This window comes from Homalodisca vitripennis, chromosome 2, assembly GCF_021130785.1.
Source record: "Homalodisca vitripennis isolate AUS2020 chromosome 2, UT_GWSS_2.1, whole genome shotgun sequence".
Taxonomy (NCBI): Eukaryota; Metazoa; Arthropoda; class Insecta; order Hemiptera; family Cicadellidae; genus Homalodisca; species Homalodisca vitripennis.
The window spans coordinates 29,669,818-29,693,829 of NC_060208.1; the positions used below are offsets into that span (position 1 = coordinate 29,669,818).

Genomic DNA, 24,012 nt, shown 5'->3' on the forward strand with positions numbered 1-24,012 from the left:
ATTCAACACAAATATTGCTGGAAGTTTGACTCTTTGTACAGCTGTGATTCTTGGTTGCAATAATTTCAACACCTATTTAAGTTTTAAAACCAGTGATGACACATGTCCCTTTAATTTTTTAATAATGTAATATCGTAGATTGAACCTTGTAGCATGTTACAACCTTCCATTAACCACCAGTTTTGCATTAGTACCTAACACCATATTTACAAATATACTTTTATATATTGTATCTGCTATTACCACATTGGAATACCCCAAAATTTTTAAACATTAATATAGTAGTTAATATAAAATTGTCCACTACATTTTAAATACATACATTATGCATTGTGAATTTAAAACTAAGAAGTTAACCATGAGTTTACATGTGGACTCTATTCAAAAATTAAAGAATTAATAGCATTAGATTTTTAACAGCTGTGACTCAATAGAAAGTATGTTTTAGTACACCTCTATTACTTCTGAGATGCAAAACAAATTATCAAGAGTTCTAGAGCATGTGAAAGAGAGTGAAAATGGCAGTGATTCAAGGTGAAAACCAGGGGAAATTATTTTGTTATACCTTTTTTAGTAACTTTATTGATAATAGAGGTAGTTTCAATGATTTTGGAGAAAAAATATTGACTTAAAAATTTTTATATATTGAGGTTTAATACATTAAATCTGTCTGGAAATTAAATTGTTGTGAACAATTTTGAAGAGTAGAAAAATTGTGGGATACATATGGAAATAAAAGAATATGAACACTATAAGGGTTTAAAAGCACACTTTATTTGTTACATTTCATTTGGTTAATAAATCACAAAATCCTCCCTAAACATTGTAATTTTTATGAATAAACTACATATTACATGTGTATACTTAACTATTAAACCGTTTTGTTCTGAATTGCACATTTGCCGACCTTTATAAGAATTCACTACCAAATAATTGAAATAGAAACTTAAATAAACGGACATTAAAACTTTAAAAATTTAAGGAATTTATTATATACAGTAATATTGTTTGATGCAAATTTGCTAACTTGAGGTCAATGACTATTGAGGTATGTGACATTGAATGCTATAAGAAAATTAATGAAAACAATAATTTTACTTAAGACCAGTTAAAAGAAAATCACAAAACTGTGTGTCAAACCATTTGCAACATAAATTTAATAATTACATTATATCCTCATAGTTGTGGGAAACAATGAGTATAATTATTTGTTCTAGTTATCATTATGAATAATCATATTTAAAATATTTTAACAATAATCCAAACTATTTAACGTTGGTTATTATATCTATAATTCAATTATTGATTAACTAAGCATGCTATATAAGGATTCAGTTGAATACAAATGTGTATTTTTACTATAGACAGAGTGTATTGTTTTATACATTTTGATGACATTTCAAATTTGTAGTTGTTATTTAGGTTATATTTTATTCTCTATTAATAAATAATAGGCAGTATAATTTCTATTTTGATTATCACAGTAAAGTTGCATCTAAAACATATTATCCAACAAACTTTACATTACAAAGTGTAAATCCATTAGTATTTTCGTAACAGATGCTTTTGATCTTTTTTCCTGAGAATAAGCAACAGAAATATAATTTCCAGGTTGACCGCATCAGATGTGATGTAATAACATCATAATATAACCTTTACATTGAAGGGCTGATTAATAAAAATTAAAAATGATTACATTTATCAATTTTAATTAATAAGAAAAAATTATGGTATAAGTCATCCAAAATCTCATGTATTACATGATTGACATGACAAAATTTAAGATGACTTTAAAACCAAAGCATAATTTTTTTAAATACATATGAACCTATTAATATACAAAATAGATACTAAAACCTTTTGAAACACCCCTTTTTTATATTATAGACACGTTTCAGCATCAAGCCATCTTCAATTTACAATTTAATAACCTTCTGTACTTCTTGCCAGATCCATTCTGATGATGGATCTAACAAAAAAAATAATGTGATGTCTTAATGTCCAAACATGTGTCTACTATATAAATAGTTTAAAAAGAGCTTTAGTTAACCATGGCCTTTTTGCTTTTAGATTTAAAATCACTATCATATGTCTTAATTTTACTTTCACTCTTTTTAAACTTTAAAACTCGATGTTTATTGAGGAATCTTAGAAAGTAACAAGTATAAAATGTTATACATATATTAAGCTACTAGAACCTGTTTTACTCCTATTTTTATTAAGCATCTGACCTAATTACAAAACTTAAAAACTAAAAAATAAATTACGGTAAAAACCTAACAGTGTATATACAGATAACACAGACTGATCACCCAACCCTCTTGCCCTCCAGCACAGATAAAAAACCTGTACCTCCAGCCTCAAGATTCAGCTTTTAAAATAATACAGTCCTAATTTTTGTAACACTTCATCCTTGAACAGCTGATCCATAGTTTGATTTGTACATTAAATAACCAAGAGGGGACTTTTACTGAGATCTGAGCCATACACAGAACTGAGGATGAATTATAGTTTTAATATTGTGACTTGATAAAGAAAACCGAGCTAATTTATTATACAATAAAACTGTAAATTCAACTGTTTTAGTAATTGGAAAATTAGAAGCAGAAATCACAGAAACCATCCACAAGGCTCTGTTTTTGGAGCAGTAATGTTCCTATTTTATGATATAATATGCTTTTATTTATGACATGTTTTGAATTCCAGTCTGGAAATAAAATATCAATTCCACTTATTGGACCCTACAAAGATATTGTACTTCAAAAATGATATGATTCTTAACTTATCCAGATTGCAAATCAAAGACCCAAAACTTTTTTTATAGTGAATTGTAAATTTAATATTGGCTATTTGTTAATATTGGTTTGCTGTGATACATTTAGATATATAAACATCAGATCTCAGAAAAATACCAGTACCTTAGTTAGTTTTGATGGCAGAACAAAAATACGATAGACACTCGGTGAGATGGTTTAGAAGAGGTCGCATTGTTAGAACCGTCTTACTTAGTTATGTTTTCATTATAGGCCCTACTTTCAACGAAGGGGTACAAAATATATAATGAAAATATCCTTTTTGTTTATCCCGATTATTAATTTATTGCTGCATGTTGTTTTTGATGTTGTAACGTATACCTAACTATGAAAATGTTCAATATATCTTTTCCTTACGGCTTGAAGAGAATTCCTTAGCTATTGAGGCGTAGTTATAGATCTTTGCAGAAATTGAGCCTTATGGACGATTTTATCGGTTATTGATACTTTTTGATTTACCAAGACAGAGTAGAGTATTCTCAACTGCACAGTCTTCCAGGTCGTCCAGTATCGTCGTTCTGCCACCATCCCAGTGTTTACTGTAGTATGGATCTCCCAGTGTATGTCATGGTCTCGGAACCGAACGAGTGCTTGCGAGAATGTTCACGCACCATCGCGTCTATCGACAGACTGTGACCTGCCGCGGCAAGCGCTGACTGAAGCCGAGACGCCAGGTAACACATGAGGAAGGCTGACACGAAGAGGAGACAACCGAGGGCGCCAGAGATCACCAGGAATGTGCTGCAAGAGTTCTCCATCGCCACTGTGTGGTGGTACAGATCTGGTACATCACAAACATGTCAGATCAAGTGTTACTCAATACATGTGATCCGAGGGCGCCAGAGATCACCAGGAATGTGCTGCAAGAGTTCTCCACAGATCTGGTACATCACAAACATGTCAGATCAAGTGTTACTGAATACATATGATCCGAGGGCGCTAGAGGTCACCAGGAATGTGCTGCAAGAGTTCTTCATCGCCTCCGTGTGGTGGTACAGATCTGGTACATTACAAACATGTCAGATCAAGTCTTACTGAATACATATGATCCCAGGGCGCCAGAGGTCACCAGGAATGTGCTGCAAGAGTTCTTCATCGCCTCCGTGTGGTGGTACAGATCTGGTACATTACAAACATGTCAGATCAAGTGTTACTCAATACATATGATCCGAGGGCGCCAGAGATCACCAGGAATGTGCTGCAAGAGTTCTTCATCGCCACCGTGTGGTGGTACAGATCTGGTACATTACAAACATGTCAGATCAAGTGTTACTCAATACATATGATCCAAGGGCGCCAGAGATCACCAGGAATGCGCTGCAGGAGTACTCCATCGCTACTGTGTGGTGGTACAGATCTGGTACATTACAAACATGTCTGATCACAGATCGTGTTATTCAATACACGTTCTAAAATATGATGCTTAATTTCAAACCTAACCTTGCCTATCGAATTTTTTGTATATCTATATACACCAAACAAAGTTTGGTTAATGACAGTATTTATAATTCAAGAACGGCTGTACCGATGATCTATAAATTGTTGGATTCGTCTCCGTCTTGAGTAGGCTTGATAGTAACAATTATAGTCTTGGGTAAGCTTGATAGTAACAATATTATAGTCTTGGGTAAGCTTGATAGTAACAACACTTCGTATTTCTACTTTTTCTGCAATCACTGTTGAGCACAACGTTAGACATCTACAATGCAAGCTCAACATTGGCGTTGGGAATGCAGTTCACTCGAACCAGAAGTGGTAATACAAGTGCGAAGCCTACGAAATTGTGTGCGTATTAACGAATTGAAATAAAACAAGTTTCAGCGTCACAGCGTTTCGTTTCCTTACTTGGTTTATCTAATCGAATCTTGAGACCCAAATAAGACATATTTTGAATTTTAAGTAACGGAGAGAATATACACTATGCGTAATTGCGTGTGACACACTTCGCTTCGTTAACTTCACAGTTTAGATCCAATTATTAATATTTCCAAAAGATGTGAAATAAAATGAGTGCGTGGGTACAGGACAAAATTCAATCTGCTGAGTAGTTGACCCACAGGCTCATTACGACCAAATTTTCAAGATAGGGCATTAAATGATTAATTTGGGAACAACTGTTGCAATAATTTACTTATAAACAATAAATTATAATGTAGCCTATATAGTCCAGTCGTATTACCTGATTGAAAAAATAAATGTTTTCTTACAGCAAACTAATGGCACAATTTAGTCAAATACATCATAAATAAATAAAAAAAAACCATTCCGAACCAAAATCGTCTATTAGGGGGTATAGGAGGAGTGGTTTTTAGGGGTTAAAATGGTTTTTTTGCAATTTGTGAGTAAACAATGCATCTTATTGAAAAAAGTTAAATGTAAAAGTTGTTGGAAATAAAAAAATCTACAACTTTTGTAGTAATCATTTTTGCCCTAACCTCAAAAATTTACCCAAAAAATTCAAAAAACAGTTTTTTTTGTTTTTAATTTTTTTCTTTTACAAAAATGGTTTGATTGAGCTGAAAGTTTGATGAAATATACTTTGTGCTATTCTAAAAATACTGTATTTTTTTCATTAAGAAATATTCAGCCGTTATAATAAAATTTCACTTTAAAAAAAATATTTTGATAATTTTCAATCACCATTTTGAAACATTTTTTTTAATCAAAAAAGGTTCTCTGACGGCTCATTATTTTAGTTTTTTTGTCTATTTTGAAGAAATAAAATAAAAAAATATGTAGTTTAATTGAAAAAAACTGCAGAAAAATTGAAAATAAACAAAATATTGACATTTTTCATTATACATTGTATTATTTACGTGGAAAAATTGTTATTATTTATTTAAATTATAATTTTTTTTAATGTTGAAGAATTCTCGAATATTTTGAAAAAGTATTTAGAAACATTGTTGAATGTGAAAGTTGGATTACAGGTATATAATAGTGTCCTTGAAGTAAAAGGGCGGGGTCAATCCTATTCTTCTATTATACGGGTCTCAGTATGTTTCTAAGCATTCAATAAACAGCTGCTTTGTCGTCAGTCAAGTTATATTGGAGTAGTGTCGTGAAATAAGCCTCGTGATTAGCAATTTGCAAGATTTTTGTCCATATAAAATACAAATCGTAAGTAAAACTTTTGCAAAACAAAATGTTATACAAATTATTCAATAAAAATTATTAAAAATAATACAGATCATAAATCTTTGTCTCTGTGCATACAATTTTACGCATGCTATTTATCTAGTAATTTTTACGTATTTTCAGTATACTAATTTTATCGTGCTTTCTGCATTTTATAGACTCATGTAAATGGTGGAAAAGGTACCTTCTTGTATCATTTGTAAAAGCCGCGATGGAGATTTGGTGAAAATAAAAAGTCGAGGGATAGATACTCTTATTTCGTCAAGTAAACAAAGCAAAGATCAGCGGTACAAAACATTTCAGAAATTGACTGAAGCACACATTCATGATGGTTGTCGACCAGCATACAATAGACCTCGATCAAAATCTATTGGGAAGAAGATTATGAAAGAAGCATGTGATTTTAATTTTGAGCATCATTGTGTTTTTTGTGAAGAACCTTGTAACCAAAATAGAGCATTTCGCGGCATGCAGAAGGCTGAGACTAATGAAAAATTTTATCGACTTTAAAGGGAAGAGATGTTTCAGAATCATTTAATAAAAGTCTGTTAGTTAGACTGAATTTTCTCAAAGAATCAGATGAAGTTCAAGCTTATTATCATAATAGGTGCATGTCATCTTTTTATGATGGGACAAGCTCAACATCTTGTAGACATACAGCGAGTGTAGATTCTAAAGATTTCATAAGTTACTGCGTGTATTACTTTAAAAAAATTCATCCGAGTGCCAATTTTCCCTTAACGAAATTAAAGAAGATTTTGATGGTGATATCCCAACATTAAATACATTAAAAAAAATTGAGTGATAGTTTTGATAACGATCTTGTGTTTCCTTCAATGAAAGAAGATACAATCATTACATTTAAAAAAAGCAGGGAAAAAATTGAGTAGAATATGGTATGAATCACGATCAGATGACGTAGAATATGAAAAAAATATATTTATATTTTTAAGTTCACTGAAAAAAAAACATAAATATTCAAAAAAAACTTTTGGAAAGAAATAATGGTTTCTTGATTAATTTCAATAAGAATTGTAAAAAATATTTTAAAGAAATAAAAAATATATGATGGAAAATACAAATTAAAAAAAAATTACTAAGACTCGAATCCTGTTTTTTGATTTATTTAAAAATTTCCACTTAGTTGTTAAATATGCATAATTTATTATTATTTTGCCTAATGCTTACAAATAGCACTGGTATAAAAAAAATTATAATTTAAATAAATAATAACAATTTTTCCACGTAAATAATACAATGTATAATGAAAAATGTCAATATTTTGTTTATTTTCAATTTTTCTGCAGTTTTTTCAATTAAACTACATATTTTTTATTTTATTTCTTCAAAATAGACAAAAAAACTAAAATAATGAGCCGTCAGAGAACCTGTTTTGATTAAAAAAAATGTTTCAAAATGGTGATTGAAAATTATCAAAATATTTTTTTTAAGTGAAATTTTATTATAACGGCTAAATATTTCTTAATGAAAAAAATACAGTATTTTTAGAATAGCACAAAGTATATTTCATCAAACTTTCAGCTCAATCGAACCATTTTTGTAAAAGAAAAAAATTAAAAACCAAAAAAAACGGTTTTTTTGAATTTTTTGGGGGAATTTTTGAGGTTAGGGCAAAAATGATTACTACAAAAGTTGTAGATTTTTTTATTTCCAACAACTTTTACATTTAACTTTTTTCAATAAGATGCATTGTTTACTCACAAATTGCAAAAAAAAAACCATTTTCACCCCTAAAAACCACCCCTCCTATACCCCCTAATAGACGATTTTGGTTCGGAATGGTTTTTTTTATTTATTTATGATGTATTTGACTAAATTGTGCCATTAGTTTGTTGTAAGAAAACATTTATTTATTTGACCATTTTTAACTGCTATTTCTCCTGGACTAATAACCTATAGTAGGCCTATGTGCGCCCTTACTTTTCGCTTGAGTTGTGGTACAGTAGAACCTCGGTTAACCGAGGTAATTGGGACCGAGGGTACCCTCGGATACGGCGAACCTCGGATAACACGGAACGTAACCTAAAAATCGTTACCGGGGCTAAAAATAGCTCAAGATATACTAAAACATGAACAAAAGTTATTAACTGAACTGTTGTTTAGTTTATTAGTACAAGAAATGTTATTAGTACGCAATAAAACGTGAGAGGAAACGGTAACACTCACAATACTAAACACTGTTTTAATATAACACTCAATTTATTGCACAACTGAATACGTATGATATAGGCTACACAATGTACAGAAGTTTAGTTACAGTACAGTATTCCTGTTTACAAAATTAAATCAAAGAAATGAAAATTAATTTACTGTACATTGTACAAAAATAAACAAAGTAAGCTAATCTTTTTTCCCAAAGAAATCAGTTATTGTTTTTTGACTTAGATTAGAGGATCTTAGGCTAGCCGCCCTGTTGCGCCAGCGTCGCAGCCAAACTAAATCGTTTGTTGTTGCGGTTTCTTGTTGTTCAATGTATGCCAGTGCTCCCTCGATCGTTCTTAGACCTTCTGTATGTGATATTTTCTCAGTCGCCCCATCAGGTTCATCGCTGTAAAAAAAACTTTTGTTTTACGTAACCGTAACGCAATCAAAAGGCAGCAGTTGGAATTGGTATGAAATTAGTTTTTGGATTGATGAATGGGCAACATTTAACTAAAGTGTAACAAATATACTGTAGTTGTGTTAAAAAATTGATGTTGGATTATGTTTTTATGTTAAAATTTTGCATAAATAAAAAATCAAAAACTTACTTGTCATCATCTTCTGGTTGGTTGAGGCATCTGGATAATCACGTCATCAGTTAGGGCCTGATCCTCATCTCCATTGATCCATTCACTGATGTCCTCTCTGCACTGATGGGCTCAGCCACTGGAAGGTGGTTACAAAGATTCACAAGCTCTTCATTTTCAGGAGGACATGCTCTTGGCTGGTTTTTCAGGAGCAGCTGTCTCTTGGCGGCTTGCCTTTTCAATTCCGAAAAGTTTTTGCGCCATGACCTTCTTATAGTGTCCTCCCTAACGTTATCCCAAGCTTCTGACACCCAGTAGACAACATCTTTCATTGTGATTAACTTGAGAGCATCAGTGACACCCAGCCCGTCCTCTAGCTTCTCCAGTAGATTTCTAAGCAGCCTCTTTTTGTAGTTTCGCTTAAAAGTTTCTAGAACTCCCTGGTCTAGAGGCTGGATGAGGGCAGTAACGTTTGGAGGCAAAAATAAGGCTCTAATGCCATCGCTGACTAGCTCATCAGCATCTGGATGGGACGAAGCGTTGTCAAGAATAAGAAGGGCCTTGCGAGGGAGTTTTTTGTTCTCCAAGAAAGCTTCAACGACTGGAACGAATTCCTCAAAAAACCATTGTTTTGAAAATCCGCGAGTCCATCCATGCGTTTTTCTGGTTTGTGTATGTGCTGGGAAATGTGTCCACATTAGTATTTTTAAAAGCACGTGGCTTTTTATACTTGCCTATTACAACTGGTTTGAGTTTCAAACTTCCTTGCAGCATTGGCACATCCTAAAACTGTAAACTCGATCTTTAGATTTCTTATACCAGGAGCTGATGTTTCCTGCTGACTGGCTAAAGTTTTTGAGGGCAACATTCTGAAGTTAAGGCCTGTCTCATCACAGTTGAATATTTGATCGGATGTAAGACCCTCACTCAAAATCAATTTTCTTTATTTTTTTCTTCAAAAACTGTCACATCAGTTTCATTACCTGAAAGTTTTTCCCCAGATATATTAAGTTGCCGCACTCCATAAACGGTTCTTCCATCGCATTAACCACCCGGAACTAGCGGTAAAAGGTTCATCGCCATCGCCAAAAGATTTATGGAAATCTAGCGCTTTTGCCTGCAAAATAGGCCCACTTATTGGACTTCCCCTTGCTCTCATTTCCGAAAACCATAAGAATAAAGCCTCGGAAGTTTTTTCATACTCACACTTTTTTAAACGTTTTTCTCTCTGAATTGCAATTGGAATTTAAGCTCTGAGCACCCCATTTTTCTAACTCAGCCCTCTTCCTCCTCCAATCTCCGACGGTAACCTCACCAACACCCAAGTCTTTAGCGACTGTTCTTATTGACTCACCATTGTCCAGACGACGAATCGCATTTAGTTTTAGTCTCTAAGGACACAACGACACACGTTTGCGTTTAGCACTCATTTACACCTACTGTAACTGCACTTAAACACACAATAAAAAAACAGTGATAGACACTTGACTTGTAAAAGTAAACAAAGGACTGCCACTGAGACGAAATGGCGTCTTCGGGCCAGACCGATGATGCACGAACACATCCGAGCTGAAGCTGTACACCAGGACAGCCCACTAGATGCGCAATAAGCTACGGAGTCGAATCGGGGTGGTGGGGAGAGCGAGTGGCTCAGTCCGCGTCTCGGCATTGAAACAGTTCGCATTGGTCCGGCGGCGAGCGGTGTCGGGTTACAACACCTGCAGCTGCTCTGGCGAGCGGTGTCGGGTGACAGTGCGTATGCATTCGGCAAAGATAAGCGCTAAGCTACGCAAATATTTGGCCGAGGAAACACAACAGTTGCCAACAATTTACTGTACAGTAGTTTTAACGCATTGCAGGCTAGCGTGCGTATTGCGATAAAAGGAGCACCCAAACGCTCATTACTGTACGTAGTTTGTGCGTGTTTCTTTTGCTTTTTAAATAAAAAAAAATCGTCCGAGGACGGCCTCGGTTAACCCGGGAGTCTCGGTTAAGCGAGGCTCGGTTAACCGAGGTTCTACTGTATAACGCAGCGGGCTTGCTACTCGTTAGGAACATGACTGCTCCAAAACAGAGCCTTATTGATGGTTTATGTGATTTCTGCTTCTAATTTTCCAATTAGCAAAACAACTGAATTTACAATTTTACTATATAATAATTTAGCCTTGCCATACATATTCGCATTTACAGCTACACTTTTTGCTCATAGTTATAAATCTCAAAAATATTTTAGTTCAAACAAGTAATGGTTCTGAAAAATAGTGTACTGTATTTGATAACATAGATTCTTTATTTTAATGTTATAAAAACATAATTCAAAATTATGGGGTTTACACGATTTTAACATATTGACTAGAAAATAAGCGATCCTAATAGTTTTATGTTAATAAAAATTGAGAACTGTCTTAAGAGCACAAAATTATAATTGAAGATTTTGAAAGAGATTCTTAAGACATGCGATTGAGAAATGGATCATTGAGCTGCAGTGTTGCCAATACCAACCTCACTCTAAATGACAGATGTCCAAAATGAAAAGTGGACGCACGCATTATAAAATGTACTAGAAGTTACTTGAGGCTTCGCGCGCAATTTCGTTGGGTTTGCACCTTTAGGAGCACTTCTAGTTCAAATGAATTGTACTTCCAACGCCAATGCTGAGTTTGCCTTCTTCCCACGATCAATAAAATATGTTTAAACGTGTATATTTATGGTTATTATAATTTAAGATGTTAGTATTTTTTGTTACATAGCTAATTTTGTGTCTCTCCTGATCAAAAAAGTACACATATGCAGCTCTGAGAAGCCTACTTTATATATATATATATCTTATATATATATAAAAATCTTGAGTCACGATGTATGTTGCCAATAAACTCCAAAACGACTGAACCAATTTCAATCAAATTTCACATGTATCCGTAATTTAGTCTAACTTAGAAGATAGGATAGTTATTATCTGAATTATTCGCTTATGTCGTGAATATAAACGAATAAAATGAAGAAAAGTTTTCAAAGCGCCTGCACATTATAACCTGCAATTACGAGATAGATACGTATATTAAACAGTGAAACACTATTTGAAGGCGCTAAGTTATGATGTATAATTGTCTAAACTAAATTTTTGGTTGAACTTAAAGGTTGAGTGGTAGACCACTTTGTAATAAAATACATTATGCATGTACAATACATTTTTGACATATTTTCTTGATCGTGACATCAAGGTAAAATCTACATCGGGGTTGGAAATATAATTTACTTCAACCAGAAATGCTCATACGCGGGCAAAACTTACGAAAAGCGTGCGAAGCCGCGGGAAACAGCTAGTATATATATATATATATATATATATATATATATATATATATATATATATATATATACTTGAGTCACGATGTATGTTGCCAATAAACTCCAAAACGACTGAACCAATTTCAATCAAATTTCACATGTATCCGTAATTTAGTCTAACTTAGAAGATAGGATAGTTATTATCTGAATTATTCGCTTATGTCGTGAATATAAACGAATAAAATGAAGAAAAGTTTTCAAAGCGCCTGCACATTATAACCTGCAATTACGAGATAGATACGTATATTAAACAGTGAAACACTATTTGAAGGCGCTAAGTTATGATGTATAATTGTCTAAACTAAATTTTTGGTTGAACTTAAAGGTTGAGTGGTAGACCACTTTGTAATAAAATACATTATGCATGTACAATACATTTTTGACATATTTTCTTGATCGTGACATCAAGGTAAAATCTACATCGGGGTTGGAAATATAATTTACTTCAACCAGAAATGCTCATACGCGGGCAAAACTTACGAAAAGCGTGCGAAGCCGCGGGAAACAGCTAGTATATATATATATATATATATATATATATATATATATATATATATATATATATATATATATATACACTTTGACTTAACATTTAAGGACTGTCATGAAACGTAAATTAGTTGTCTTTTGACAAACTCTGAGCTAGCTCTGAGAAGCCTACTTTTGTCAAAAGACAACTAATTTACGTTTCATGACAGTTGTTAAAAGTATATATATATATATATATACGTTTACTTAACATTTAACGACTGTCATGAAACGTAAATTAGTTGTCTTTTGACAAAAGTAGGCTTCTCAGAGCTGCGTATGTGTACTTTTATATATATATATATATATATATATATATATATATATATATATATATATGATTTATAACGTGTACAGTTAAAAGTACATTATCAATTAAACTACGTGTTTGTTTCTTTATAAACTGTAAAATATTGTTAATACCTTAGAACATTTAGAACTGGACTTGACATTGAAAGGTCAAAAGCACAGTCCAGCGAACTCATCTTTCATAATTTTTCCGACTGCTTCAAATTCGGTGTCAATTTCTGGCCATCTTATGTTTTAGGGCATTTTGTAAAGTAAATGAGTTCTTACCTAATCGCTGAAATCTAAATCGGCGATAAAAATATTCATTATTCTTTAGAAAATGTACTCACTATAAATGTAAACAAATGGAAAATAAACAATGTTTACATAAAACAGTTGATTATATTGACATGCTCTTATAATTAGTATTTCACAACTTTAGAGACCAAGATGTCATTTTTTGCTACTTTAAAGACCAGTGAAGCGTAGTCCGGAGGTATTTTCGAAATAAGAATAGGCCTCTATTCATCTCAGGGATAGTGAGAATGTCCATGTAAAATTTCAGTGCAATCGTTTGAATAGTTTGTGCGTGAAAGCAAAGCAAAGGCACTTTCGCATTCATAATATTATTGTATTGAGTTTGGTGGAATTATGCTTTTACGGAAATGTGTTAAAATTTGTAAAAACGAAATTCCTTAAAAGAAATATTATAAACATCAATTATACTTTGTATTAAAATGCGTGTGTAATATAAATATAATGTTGGTTTGAAAAATAGTACGATTTATTGCCTAAAATAATTTGTAAATTAATTCCATTCATAAGTTTATTAACCTAGACATACATATTGAAGGTTCCTTGGTTCTTGGTTGTATCGACCTTGTAGTACTGAATTTGAATTTGTTATAGTCATTCATTTTCTACAAATATAATTTCTCAAATATTTCCAAACTCATAGACAAAACCGACATAATGTTGTCAAACTAGTTTACTTAAATATAATCACACTAGATTACTTGATTATGGGCTACTACCAGCCTAGACCTACATCGCAATATGACATTACTAATTTATGTTAATTATATGTTAAATGATCGATACAATTTCTTAGGCGGTTTTTACTATTGTAGCTAACCGATTAAAATTAAAAATAAGGAGGTGTACGACAGTTATTTATTCTTTTTATGCATATCAGTTACATTTTCTTTTACTTTCACAAATTAAATTTCACACACACACACACACACACACACACACACACACACACACACACACACACACACACACACACACACACACACACACAAGGCGTCTGTACTGTGTGTGTGCACGCACGCGCGCGTTTTTTTTTATTGTTCACACATATTCTCCGATTCAAACAATATTCTACCATTTTAAATACAAAATGCTCAATACATTCCTATATATTAGTCTTTGTCCATCTGATTATAAAAATAAAGATAAGGTAACATCTTTGATGTGGTTGTCCAAATTTAGTTTTGTAATATACGAGGGGTTTCTGTTGCAGGTACTAATTAATTCCTCTGTAAATTCAATGACAAACTAGGTTGTACCTTTAACATACTTCACGAATCAGCTCTCGACCCCCAATGCAAGATTCTTAAATGAAGGGTCAAGTCCGATTTATGTTCTCATATTCTTCAAACTCTAAAGCTAAAGAAAATCCGAACGTAGACGTCACACTGACGTAAGTAACTAGAGCCAGTGAAGATAACTAGTTAGTGCTTCGCTAGGGCTCGTCAATAGGAATACCCGGGAATGTGGAATTTTCAGTGCAATGCATTATGCAGGGCAGTGCTAAGCACAGATTGCTTAATTTCAGTGAAACCTGTATATTTTTAATTTTCTGTGCAAACAATCTTGTGGGGGGGGGGTCTTACTATAAGAAAAAATAAAGTACGTGCTAAATTTGAATCATTCAACTCAAAACTATCTTAGAGGTGTCACAGAGAAAGACAGGCTGCGGTTACAATTTTTCCGTTCACCTTCGTTATGGCTTCGCTAACGCTCAGCAGATCAGTATAACAGTAAATTTCGTTAAAAAAACTAATGAATAGTGCTACATTCTCGAAAAATTTTTATCCAGAGCTCAACCAAAGACTAAAATTGTGTAATTTCAAACTACGTAAAAATAAGGATAGAAACATTTCAGGGTAGATTTCCTTTTTCTAAGGCCAAGAACGATTTAAAACAAAAGCACATATTATACCATCTTACCGCCAGGCATGAGTACTGTGTACTCGATATTCTCCTGGAACTTGGTGTACTGGGTGTTGTTCCGGAGATGGGAGGAAGGGATGCCGCTGGGCATGTTCACGTCCACAGCTCTCCTCTTGCGTCCTTGACCCGAAGGCTCGAACAAGTCGAGACAGTACTCCTGTAAAAAAGAGAAGATAAGCCGACTACAAGAAATAAACAAGAAGGAATAAACCAGATATAGAAAATTACTGGGAAACTATAAGAAAGTTGGGAGGGAGGTCAAGACGAAATTGGGGGCCTCCAATTTTGTAAACTTTGAAATTTAAGAAGCAAAATTTTGCTCAAAGTTTTCATGTCTTTAAATTGGTTTTATTAACGATTGATACTCATAATAATTGTGGAGGCACTGCTGTGCAGGATTAATAATTGAAATTGATTAGACTTATGTAGTAATATATTACAAAAAAGATGCTGTTGTTGTCTGCAAAACACATTACATAGTTTAAAAATGGACAGTGAGAAATGATAATATGTAAAAGATGTTTTATAAAATTAAAACTTTTCTTGACTTCTGGGCCATGATATCTAGTACTTGCTCTGGAGAATCTGATATTTTCCAGTAGTGAACAGAAAGTAAGGTAAGTGCAGTCAACCACTCATTTCCCATTTCCCCCTTAAAAAGCTCTTGACCCGTTTAAGTGTTGAGAACGATCTTTCACCAGTACATTTTGGCAGAGGGAGTGTTCCTAACACTTTCAACAAACGAAAATATGTGGGAAAAGCTGATTATCACACTTGTCTAGACACTCGGCAAATAGAGCTCGTAAAGACAGTCGTCTTAATAAACAAAAGTCAGACTTTAAGCGGCTGCATATTAAATTGAGTTGAAACTGATTTGGTAATAAATTTAAAGTAAGAGCGATTATAGTAATACTGAATGTAAAGTTAAAGTAAGAGTCATTATAGTAATACTGCATGATTTAAATAATAATAATAGTTTGCTAAAAGATTAATATTGAAAACAAATTCAAAATTTGTGGGGGGAAGAGGGTCCGGACCCCTTGGACCCAAACTTGGGATATGAACTAATACAATAAAAAGTGATGGAGTTGTGTCGGCTCTAAATCCAACTCAATGAATTGCCAGTTGTTTCAGAATGTTCATCCCGATTTAGTAGATGGAGATAAGCCTCACGTATTACTAAATCAATGTTGAGGAGGGCTTGCAATAGTACAAACTATCCTTTTGTTTGAAACTAAATACACGACATTACTTTCAAACTTTGAAAAGGTTTTAAGTGGAAATGTGGACCTAAGTCCCATTGTTTAAATATCAATGTTCTAAATTCATATAAATTTAAAAGACAAGTCTTTTCTTTACATGATATACGGAATAATGGATTTTGCCCCATCAATCTCAAATCCTGAATGTATCACTCAGGATAAGATACCACTTAAGGATACCACTCAGGATAAGATACCACTTAAGGATACCACTCAGGATAAGATACCACTTAAGGATACCACTCAGGATAAGATACCACTTAAGGATACCACTCAGGATAAGATACCACTTAAGGATACCACTCAGGATAAGATACCACTTAAGGATACCACTCAGGATAAGATACCACTATAAATAAATTCAGTGATAGTGTTACGTACCGGCTGACAATCCGAGGCGTCCATGCAGGCCTTTATCTGGGAGTGTATCCAGAGTGTGGATCGCTCCTTCATCGTGCTCAGTAGAAAGGCTTCGAAGTCTAGAAACACCTCGTTATGACGGTCCCTGTATCGAGCCGGCTGGTGAGGGATGATGGCTATGAAATCACGGTTTCTGCAACTGTCAAACGACGGTAACGATATAACGTAATAATCTGTATCATCTATCGAATTCCACGTAAACATACTCAACACTTCAAAGCATAATAGCAAAAATGTAACTTCGGATGATGGGGTGCAACACAATAGCTAATTACTAATAAAATGTAAAAAATATTGAACATATCAGAATTGAGATGTTAAGAAGGACCAATGATGAAAAAAAGAGGAAATAGTCAGAAGTATTATAGGAATATAAGGTAAAACACAAACAAAATGATACAAAAATATCTTGATTTGATAAAAAAAAATACGATTAAACCATTCGACAATAAAAAAGAAATAAAAGAGGGAATGAACAAAAAGAGGTAGAAACATTAAGAAGTCTGGGGATAAATGTGGAATGATTAGGGCAGTGGATAAAAATAAAGGAGGAACTCGGTTGATGAAATTAAATATTTTACGTGGAAAAATTTGTCAAGGAAGAAGTTGAACTTACCCTCCTTTGACAAGAGCGACACTACCCATGACATGGGGGTTGTCAGGGTCTGGAGATACCGTCACCTCCATTAGCTTTACGTGCTTCCAGGCTAAAACAATACACACACTTACAATAACTGCAAGATGTAAATCTGAAAATCATCTGAGAGATATATCACATCAATATTTTAACGATCCTTTATTTCAGTTATTAAACTACATATGTCTTGCTCTTCCAAATAAACACAATAGTACTCTGTTGTTTTAGTTTTGTAATGAAAAACGTCTCCTCATTTTGGAGATGGACGTCAAATGTAACAAATGCAAAGGATTTTATAAATTCGAGAGAAGTGTGGATGAATACGAGATGTATTCATAAAGTATACGGTTTGGTGTTTTTAAGTAAAGGGTTTGACCTACTATTCTGCAACTTACTATCCTTCAAAGTAATTTTCTCTTGAAGACACAAACTTCGCCCAGCGCCAATTCCAATCCTCGTAATAAGTTTTGAAGCCCCTTTTTGGAACTTCGAAAAAATTCTGCTTTCCATTTTGAACTATCTTTCCTACATCTTGATAACAATGTTATTTCAGTTGATATTTGATTTAGAGAAACAAAATAATTAATTAATTAATTAGCACTATTTCTTTTTCTAGATGAATGGAAATTCAGGAAAAACTTTGAAAAACTCTTTTCAAATCCAAAGCATCGTGCAAAATGTGTATTTTGGAACTAACACCGATTCATTAATTTGTACTGATTTATTATATAGTAAATCATTCATCTTCCGTCACCAATTCCTACACCTTTTCAATGCTGTCATCACTTTCACTCGTCGCGTCGTGGGCCTTCCAACAATACTGCTCTATTCAATGCTTCCAGACTGCTCGTCACTTTTGACACTTATGTGGCCTTCTTAACGTTTAAACCACTTAATGAAAGTACGTATGACTCATACAGTCGTCACTGAAGACACGTAATACTTTTTCGTAAGTATGTTTACACTATCTCCAAGCATTCGAGTGTTTGACAAGTCTGGATTCAAGTACTCTGATTGTGTTTCCCGAGATACCAGTATGCGATGAAGACCACGAAACGCATACACAGCTGTGGAAACGAACTGATATTGCCACTGAGACAATATCGCAGATTCATCAAGCTTTGTAAATACGTCAGTTAGAGTACAAAGTTCTTTTTTGCCAAGTTTCACTGTCCTGTAATGTTCATCAGCTGAGGTACCAATCCGAACACTTTTCGAATGGCTCTCGTTTGTTCATTTACTTCTGCAAGGATCAATAAAAATTACTTTGAAATTAATGTTATGTTACACAAAATTAGAGATATTTTTAGAAAGAGATGAGTAGTGTTTATTCTACACAAGCTCAACTATTCAAGTAATAAGCTATACTCCCTATTTAAGTTCTTTAACAAGTTCTGTAGAGTTAGAATGGTCTTGTAGTTTAATACGCGTATGTTCATTGCTGCTGGAGAAACCGAACCACAATCACGATTCTCATACTGTAAATACAGGGTAACCACAAAAGGGTGTCACAAACTACTGTGGCCAATACTGCCCTGCTAAGGAAGAAAAGGGTATCTGACATCTGGCCTATTTTGAGCTAGGCTGACTTTACTCTTTTGCTCATTGCCAAGCAGTAGATTTAAATATTAAGTTCTGGTTTTTTGAGGCAATTTGTAATATTGTATCCAGAATCTAAAAATATAGTTTATTAAGTAAAAAAATTCATTTATCATTTAAATACTTGTAGTTACATAAGTGTACCTTAAGCGATTCTAAGCCAAAAAGCGTATCTGCCACATACGGTTTTTTGGCTTCTTGTTCTATGCGATTTCAACAGCATGATTGTAGGGCTAAAACACAGTAACAAGTCACATAATATTTATCTAGTGTTAGTTTTAATGATAAAATGAGACTTCTAATTACTATGATGACAAAGTTACACACATTTTTTAGAAATTTACATGAATATGTCTATACAACTCAGTCAATGTCATGTTCTGTGATTAGATCAGGCTCCTCACTCACTGCTAGATCAACCCAAAAGCCATGTCTGTTGGGAGGCATCAAAGGCACAAGTTTTTTTATAATGTCTTGTTTCTTTTCTTTGTTCACACACCTCTGGGGCTGGTTCTTGTATTTGGTTTTGGAACTTCTCTCTTCTTCGTAAATCCTGCTTTTAAAAAGGACAATTGAAAGACTTCCCCACTGAATGATTTTCTGTTAGAACATGTCAAAAAGATCCTCTTTGGAAAAGAACATGTACCATTTCACTAAGATATGGACGAGGAACTTTATGCATAATTTTATACTGTGAAGAATTAGTTAAATTCTGTGAAAAAGTCCTGATGCTCCATGCTCTTTACAGTAACCTTTCCAGAGTTACTAGCTTTGACAGCATCTTTGAAGTCTTCAAAATCATACATTTTTTCCTTTTGACTTTTATCTGAAACAATACAAAAATTTAAAATTGAATAACTTAAGGAAAAAGAAACAAATAAAAAGCTGCGCCGAAAGTGGAAACGTAAAAGATTACTTAATTTTATAACATTTACATTATAAAAGTAGAGGTACTTGTAATATAATAGGTTTCTAAATTCAAATTTATCATTGGCTTACCTGTTTATTAACTTGGTGATGGAAATGGTCTGCAGACATAAATGTATGTCCTGTCTCTAGATAGTTTAAAACAATCTCATTAGCTTCAATATCATTTGAATTTACCAATCCTGTCAGGTAGGAAAACAAAGCCCAATTTTTGTTCTGGGCTGCACAATTGTCCATCCAAATGTGTATTTTTTTTGCATCTCTTTTGTGCATGATAAAAGAATTTAATGCACTCGCAATGTCCTCCTTTTTCCTACCGGAAATTCCCTCATGCCAGATGCATGCAAAAGGATCCATGGTTGGTTTTTTTCCAACAGGCACAAATGATTCATTGAAAAGGACAATTCTAACGAGTAAACACTGCTTCTTTGAACTGTTCAATGTGAGGCAACATTATTACTTTTCTGCAAGTCCATTGTTGTAGACAACTGTACAGAAGGCCTATAACTATCTAAATTGTCTTTATCAATTGATTTTTCATATGCTTCTCGGGCTTCAGTATATTTCTTTTTTATGATCTTTCCATTCATTGCATTCCGGACACAAAAGTTCATCGATTTTGGCCATGATCTTGTTTGTGTAGATTGTACTTTTCACATCTTTTCGCATTCTCGTGGCCCAATTTTGCAAAGGAAATGTTCATTTCTGATATTACATTTCGATACAAGTCGTCAATGAACAATGAAAGTTTTCTTCTGCTTCGTGATCTTTCATTAATTCTTCGTGCATTTTTGCTATTGACAGTTCACAGGGCAAATATTTCCTGTTAGGAGCATGTTCTCTCCTATAATGTGATATACATGGATTGTATTTTAAAATATGATCCTTGATAATACTCCTATCCACAAGGTTATGTGGGGGGTGTCTTCCCCGTTGATCGCGTTTCGGTTAAAACGCCATCAGTTGATTTGTTCAAAACATTAGTAATGAACATGTCATTGTTTTTTTTTTGTAGCCGAGTGTGGATAAGAAAAAATGTTTTACAAACCATCTTTCTTGCTCCGTCACTGTCTGTAAGGAAGTAAAAGAATGTTTTTCCCCTCCTTGATTCTTCCTCTGGGTGTGTTTTCCTTTTAACTTTGCTTTTATCAATGTGCCCTAAAATAAAAAACTTTTCTCTCATTTTCCTCCATAGCCCAAAAGTGTTCGTTGGATTTTCATTCTTCTGTGTTCTGTAAGTTTGGTCGTGCATTTTCTTTTACATGTATTATTACATGGGGGCTGAAGTGCATGTTTATCTTTATTTTTTTCACGTTTTGATTTAATGTCTTCTTTACACCTCGGCGCAGCTCTTTTTCCTCGGTTCCCATTTTTGGTGTGAACCCTTTAGGAGCTTCATCTGTTTCCTCGAGCAAAGCAGCTGTATTATTATGTTCTAAGTTCGACTCTGCTGTCTCCATCTGCTGGTGTTCCTCTGTTGGCGCTACTTCTATTGGGTTGACTTGTTCAACTACAATGGCAACATTTTCTACCAAATCTGGAGCTATGTCAAACAGCACGTCGACATTCTGTAGCTGTTGTTCTTCTGCCGCTTCAGGCAATAAATCAAAACAAATCTTCAATAAAATCACTGGCATTGTCTTCATTTGATTCATAGCTCTGCAAAAAGTGAAATAAATGAGTTTTTCATTAAGGCTATATTTTATATATTTTTTCATGTAGGCTATATTTTCATCCTATGCAATTTTACATATTTGGTAATTCAATGAGTTATGACAGTAGTAAGATATAAATCAAACATAAAAGTTGCCTTATAGACAACATTGCATTAACCCTACAAAAGCTAACAAAATATGAGGCGTTGGTAGGCCTACATTCAAACTAGTTCGCTTATTTATTTTATTTACTGAATTAAAATAAATATATATTACCGATATATTTTAGGCTATCAGTTTGATAGGGCATAGTAGATTAAGCAAATTACCTTTTTTATTATCTGTAGTTGTCGTAGACTCTTCATGTCTGATATCAAACTTCTGTTAAATTAGCATAAGGCCCTACTACGTGTTTTTCCTAATTGTTCAAGTGGACGACCATAAAAAGTGATCCGTTTTGAAGAACTGTAGGAGCGCTTGGCTGAAAAAAATAATAATTTTGTAAATAATTTTTGCAGGGACCAGCAAACAAAAAGCATTTAGGCTACAGTGGCTTAATCTAGACTAATTCTGCATATTGATAAATTAAGTTTGTTTTAAAAGCTCTATTTCTAGGCCTAGGATTAAAACTATATTATGGTAGGCCTAATCAATATTGTACGTACATCTGCATTACTAGAAGTAGATGGCAGAGACTGTTCTACTTGCTCAAAACGATGTTGATGTACTAGGCCTAGGCCTAACTGGCAAAACTTCCTTAGGGGCAGGATTGCATTTGCTGTCAGAGTTATGAACTAAAAATGCGCATCTAGAAAATGATTTCTTTACACACATTACATGTATAACCCATTTTAAACCATCTGAATCAAACACTTCTTCTCAAGGTTTCAAACTCACAGTCCAATCACAAATTCAGAGCTTATAAAGAAATTCACTTCAAACCTAAACAATTTGTTTTGAGGTTATATTACGGCTTAATCAGCTGAGGTATAATAGTTATTAGTTATTCATTTTGCGTTTTTTTGATGTCATTTTACACTGTAATGTTACACTATTAACAAAGTCAAGCTTAATTGCACACGTCTCAAAAGTTAATCCAAATGGGTAACTACATGTGACGTAATAGATATTCTAAGCAAGAAAACAGTATCTGCACGAGACTAAGCAAAACAACCGTATCTGCACCGCACATACGTTTATTTTGCTTAGACATAGTAGATTACGGTGTTTTGGCTTAGAAATTCAGAATTGAAGTGTAGTTACGGTATATTTCATATTGATTATCTCAAAAAACTGTTGTAGATACGGTCTTTTTAGCTTATTTTTTTGGATTCCTCGTTGTCAATAACATAATAAATTCACCTCTAACCTCAAATTCCTTAATTTTGTCAGTTACGGTCTTTTCGCTTAGCAGGGCAGAATAGTACCCTTCATTTAAAACAAAAAATATGACACATAAACATAGGTCGAGAAATGTCTCGTTTAGCCACTTGCCGCCATTTTGTCTTTTCATAGCCATCAGCTGTTTTATAAAGGTTATATTACTTTTAAAATTTACCAAATATTTTGCAATTTCGATAACGATTCCAACAGTACTTTTTTTAAATGAAATCTTCAATGCATAAGCGAGCACGACCATTTAAAAATACGCTTGTACAAGCCAGGAATAACAAACAACTGATCAATCTCAACTGTGACATGTTAGCACTCTCGGCCAACACACACACACTCATACTTGATGAAAGATTCCTTTCTTTAAAATTTAATACAGTCTTAATTCGTGATAAACTGACAACAAATAATAGCTTCCAGTATCAAGTCAAGTTTCAACTCCACGTTGACTTCTAACCTTGACATTTAACACATTCAAAGGCAATAATCACTTGGAAGATCTTATTATTATAACTCCATTATCTACACGAATTAACTTTTAATATTCTACAAGTTATGAAAGTAGATTCTTTTCGCTGCAAAACTTCTTATGATTTCAGACAAGGGAACTAAATTCAGACAATTTATTAAGGGTTAAAAGCCTTAAGTACTAACCTGACTGAGGGTTTATCCTTGCCCGGAGCTGAAGCTTGGTACCGATCGGCACTGCCTGGTCAACCGGCAGTTCACTGCTGGAGTTGGCTTTCCGTGCTGGAGCCTCTTTATAGAGCGCCACTTCATATTCCAGTCTGCCTGGAGTCTCTTCCACAACTCCAGATACTCTTGCTCCGTGTGGACTGAAACAAGATGGACCTTATCTGAACACTACAGGACTTTTGAGTGTTTCAATTTTACGTCACCCTTTGCAGTGCAGAAGCTAGATACTCTTGCTTCATGTGGACTGAAACTTATCTGAACACTTCAGGACTCTTGAGTGATCCAATTTTGTGTCACCGTTTGCAGTACAGAAACTAG

General features: G+C 33.8%; 1 protein-coding gene across 1 annotated transcript in view; it reads right to left on the bottom strand.

Moving 5' to 3' along the window:
• Positions 1-759: 759 nt before the first annotated feature.
• Positions 760-24,012, bottom strand: part of LOC124353753 — a 54,359-nt gene continuing 31,106 nt past the window's right edge. Inside the window, exons 5-9 of the mRNA XM_046803742.1 lie at positions 23,653-23,834; positions 17,405-17,495; positions 16,750-16,927; positions 15,104-15,263; positions 760-3,594 (exon numbers count right to left, since the gene is read on the bottom strand). Coding sequence (XP_046659698.1) covers positions 3,350-3,594; positions 15,104-15,263; positions 16,750-16,927; positions 17,405-17,495; positions 23,653-23,834 — 856 coding nt within the window. The 3' untranslated portion in view covers positions 760-3,349. The remainder of the gene's footprint in view (positions 3,595-15,103; positions 15,264-16,749; positions 16,928-17,404; positions 17,496-23,652; positions 23,835-24,012) is intronic.